The sequence below is a fragment of the Homarus americanus genome, unplaced genomic scaffold (assembly GCF_018991925.1).
Source record: "Homarus americanus isolate GMGI-L3 unplaced genomic scaffold, GMGI_Hamer_2.0 scaffold2539, whole genome shotgun sequence".
In the NCBI taxonomy this organism is placed as follows: Eukaryota; Metazoa; Arthropoda; class Malacostraca; order Decapoda; family Nephropidae; genus Homarus; species Homarus americanus.
Genome location: NW_024725489.1, coordinates 3,796,754 through 3,801,637, shown reverse-complemented (window position 1 = coordinate 3,801,637; position 4,884 = coordinate 3,796,754). Strand labels below are relative to the sequence as shown.

General features: G+C 40.4%; 1 protein-coding gene across 1 annotated transcript; it reads right to left on the bottom strand.

The window, feature by feature from the left end:
* Window positions 1-1,748: 1,748 nt before the first annotated feature.
* LOC121865100 (keratin-associated protein 5-5-like) lies at window positions 1,749-2,738 on the bottom strand. The gene is made up of 2 exons (XM_042364430.1): window positions 2,196-2,738; window positions 1,749-1,874 (listed from the first exon to the last, which is right to left on the bottom strand). The coding sequence occupies exons 1-2, from the start codon at window positions 2,736-2,738 to the stop codon at window positions 1,749-1,751; spliced, it is 669 nt and encodes a 222-aa protein (XP_042220364.1).
* Window positions 2,739-4,884: the final 2,146 nt, after the last annotated feature.

Sequence of the window (4,884 nt, the reverse complement as noted above, 5' to 3'; positions counted from 1 at the left end):
CTCACACACCAAGCTGGTGATGGTAATAATGCCACACACACACACAGTAGACTGGTGATGGTATAATGATGCTCCCCCACACACACACACAGTAGACTGGTGATGTAATAATGATGCTCCACCACAAACACAGTAGACTGGTGATGGTATGATTCACCACCACACACACAGTAGACTGGTGATGAAATGATGCTCCACCACACACACAATGGTGATGGTATGTGTCCCACACACAGTAGACTGGTGATGGTAATGATGCTTCACTACACACACACAGTAGACTGGTGATGGTAATATGATGCTCCACCACACACACAGTTGACTGGTGATGGTAATGATGTCTACCACACACACATAGGCTGGTGATGGTAATAATGATGCTCCACCACACACACACAGAAGACTGGTGATTAATAATGATGCTCCACCACACACACACACAGTAGACTGGTGATGGTAATAATGTTGCTCCACCACACACAGTAGACTGGTGATGGTATGTGATGCTCCACCACACACACACATGGTGATTGTAATAATGATGCTCCACCACACACACACAGTAGACTGGTGATGGTAATAATGATGCTCCACCACACACACACAGTAGACTGGTGATGGTAATAATGATGCACCACCACACACACACAGTAGACGGTGGTGGTGATAGTGATGCTCCACCACACACACACAGTAGACTGGTGATGGTAATAATGATGCTCCACCACACACACACAGTAGACTGGTGATGGTATTAATGACTCCAACACACACACACAGTAGACTGGTGATGGTAATAATGATGCTCCACCACACACCTAGACTGGTGATGGTTAATGATGCTCCACCACACACACACAGTAGACTGGTGATGGTAATAATGATGCTCCACCCCACACAGTAGACTGGTGATGGTAATAATGATGCACGTGTGATGGTATGCACCACCACACACACAGTAGACTGGTGATGGTAATGATGCTCCTACACACACACACAGTAGACTGGTGATGGTAATAATGATGCTCCACCACACACACACAGTAGACTGGTGATGGTAATGAATGACTCCACCACACACACAGTAGGCCGTGATGGTTGATCTCCACCACACACACAGTGGACTGGTGATGGTAATAATGATGTCCACCACACACACACAGTAGACTGGTGATGGTAATAATGATGCACCACCACACACACACAGGAGCTGGTGATGGTAATAATGATGCTCCACCACACACACACAGTAGACTGTGTAATGATGCACCACCACACACACAGTAGACTGGTGATGTATGATGCTCCACACACACACAGTAGACTGGTGATGGTAGTGATGCTCCCCACACACACACAGTAGACTGGTGATGGTAATAATGATGCTCCACCCTCCACACAGTAGACTGGTGATGGTAATAATGATGCTCCACCACACACAGTAGACTGGTGATGGTAATAATGATGCTCCACCACACACACACAGTAGACTGGTGATGGTAATAATGATGCTCCACCAATACAATATATGGTAAACTATCAACCTCAGGAAGGACTGACATAAAACATTATTAAAAACTAAATTAACTTTTTCTTACATTAATGATAATATTTGTTTCTCTTTCCAGAACAAGAGACGAGAAGAGCCTTCAGGTAACCATCGGTAGTGTCCTGTTTACTATGTGTTTACTGCGGTTGTGTGTGTGTGTTGTTGCTTCATTAATAACCTCTGGTGTTATGGTCTTTCTTCAACAGATATATTCAGACCTGATGCTGTTAGCGAGAACGAACTTTATAAATGCCTCGTGGTTGCGGTACCCTATGCGACCTCCTACATCATCAGCTGGACTCCCGTGATAACGGCAGGACTCACACTGTGGACGGTGGTGACAACACTAAGTATACCATCACAGGTCTTCAGCGTACTGACTACACTGTCACTGTCCAGCCGATGAGTGACAGCGGGTAATGAACCCGCCCTTACAGCGACCACAACAACGACCCACCCTGGTAAAACTCTGAGTTCTTTACCGTTAATGATGTCTTACCATTTCTTTAATTCTTCACTAAGGAACTGGCTGTTAACATTCTCTTGTGTATTATATTATTGTTTTTGTTGGAAGACTTGTGAGTTTATAGAATAACAACAGTGATTTATTAAAAAATATGGAGACCGTAGGTAGTATGTGGCCGACCAGACACATAATTGACACAGACACATAGTTGAGCACAGACACGCGCAATTGACGCGAACACATGGTTGACACAGACACATAGTTGACGCAGACACATAGTTGACACAGACACATAGTTGATAAACACATAGTTGACACAGACACATAGTTGACACAGACACATAGTTGACACAGACACAAGTTGACACAGACACATCGTTGACACAGACACATTTGACACAGACACATAGTTGACACAGACACATAGTTGACACAGACACATAGTTGACACAGCACATAGTTGATGCAGACACATAGTTGACACAGGAACGCCAGTTGACACTGAACACATAGTTGACACAGACACATAGTTGACACAGACTCAGTAGTTGACACAAACACATCGTTGACACAGACACATATAGTTGACACAGACATAGTTGACACAGGTTGACACAGACACATAGTTGACACAGACACATCGTTGACACAGCACAGTTGACCAGACACATAGTTGACACAGACACATCGTTGACACAGACACATATGGTGACACAGACACATAGTTTTACACAGACACAATATACAGGGTAGTTTACACAGACTCATATATTATAGTCAGCAGACACATATTATAGTTGACACAGACACTATTATAGTTGACACAGAACACATATTATAGTTGACGCAGACATATATTATAGTTAACCCAGACACATAAAATATAGTTGACACAGACACATATATTATAGTTAACCCAGATACATATATTATAGTTGACACAGACATATTATAGTTGACGCAGACACATATATTATAGTTAACCCGGACACATATATTATAGTTAACCGGAACATATTATTATAGTTAACACAGACACATATATTATAGTTGACACAGACACATATATTATAGTTGACCCAGACACATATATTATAGTCACAACCCATATATTATAGTTAACAGCATATATTAATAATTCGCGACATATATTATAGTTGACTTGACACTATATTATAGTTAACAACCATATATTATAGTTAACCCAGACACATATTATAGTTAACACAGACACATATATTATAGTTGACACAGAACACATATTATAGTTAACCCAGACATATTATAGTTGACACAGACATATTATAGTTAACCCAGACACATATATTATAGTTGACACGAACACATATATTATAGTCAACACAGACACATATATTATAGTTGACACAGACACATATATTATAGTCAACACAGACACATATTATTGTTAACACAGACACATATTATAGTTGACACAGACACATATATTATAGTTGACACAGAAACATATATTATAGTCTTTAGACACATATTATAGTTAACACAGACACATATATTATAGTTGACACAGACACATATATTATAGTTGACACAGACACATATATTATAGTCAACACAGACACATATTATAGTTAACACAGACACATATATTATAGTTGACACAGACACATATTTATAGTTGACACAAACACTTATATTATAGTCAACACAGACACATATTATAGTTGACACAGACACATATTACAGTTGACACAGACACATATTATAGTTGACACAGACACATATAGTTAACAGAGACAGTTCCATAGTCAGTAACAGGAGCACAATATAGTGAACACGTTTGCTGGACCACTTCACTAATATATAATATAAAAAAGTATCATTAAATGTTACTCTTAGCTATAAATATTGTGAAGACTTCAATAATAACAATGAAAAATAAAAATAATAAACCAGATTAATGTCAGCCATATATAACTCACTGTTGTCCATCATCCTGGACCCTGATCCCTACCTCCAGGACGTTATGGCGGCCAAGGTGATGGATAACTCCTCTCAGCTGTTCGTGAACTGGACCGCGGCACAAGGCGTCGGTAACTGTGTCGTCACCTACAGGATCACCTGGCGCCCCGTCAGTGAGGGTGATGGTAGTGGTACATCTTGCACCACCTCGCTGAGCTACACCATCCCACCAGCTGGGCTGGACCACCTACCACGTGGTGTGGCCGCCAGGACTAAAACAGATTACAGTCCAAGACAATTGTACCGACGGAAGGACAGACGAGGACAGTGAGTAGTGGATGATGATGATGATGATGATGATGGTGTTGGTTGATGATGATGATGATGATGATGATGATGATGGTCTTGGTTGATGATGATGATGATAGCGTTGGCTGTTGATGATGATGATATTGATGTTGTGTTGGCTGTTGATGATGATGATGATGTGTGTTGGCTGATGATGATGATGGTGATGATGATGATGATGGTGATAATGTTGGTTGATAATGATGATGATGATGTTGATGATGATGATGATGATGATAATGATGATGATAGTGTGGGTTGATGATGATGATGGTGATGATGATGATAGTGTTGGTTGATGATGATGATGATGATGATGATAGTCTTGGTTGATGATGATGATGATAGCGTTGGCTGTTGATGATGATGATGATGATGATAATGATATTGATAGTGTTGGCTGTTGATGATATATGATGGTGTTGGCTGATGATGATGATGATGATGTGTTGGATGATGATGATGATGATAGTGTTGGTTGATGATAATGCGACGATGATGATGATGATGATGATAATGATATTGATAGTGTTGGTTGATGATGATATGATGTAGTGTTGGTTGATGATGATGATGATGA

What these genes read in the sequence shown, in the direction of transcription:
- LOC121865100 (XM_042364430.1), bottom strand. Translation starts at nt 2,738, where the DNA reads ATGTGTCTGTGTCACCATATGTGTCTGTGTCAACGATGTGTCTGTGTC. An exon ending in CTGTGTCAATTATGTGTCTG is followed by an intron (nt 1,875 to 2,195) that starts GTCGGCCACATA and finishes CACCGTCCACAG; the next exon opens with TGTGAGTCCTGCCGTTATCA.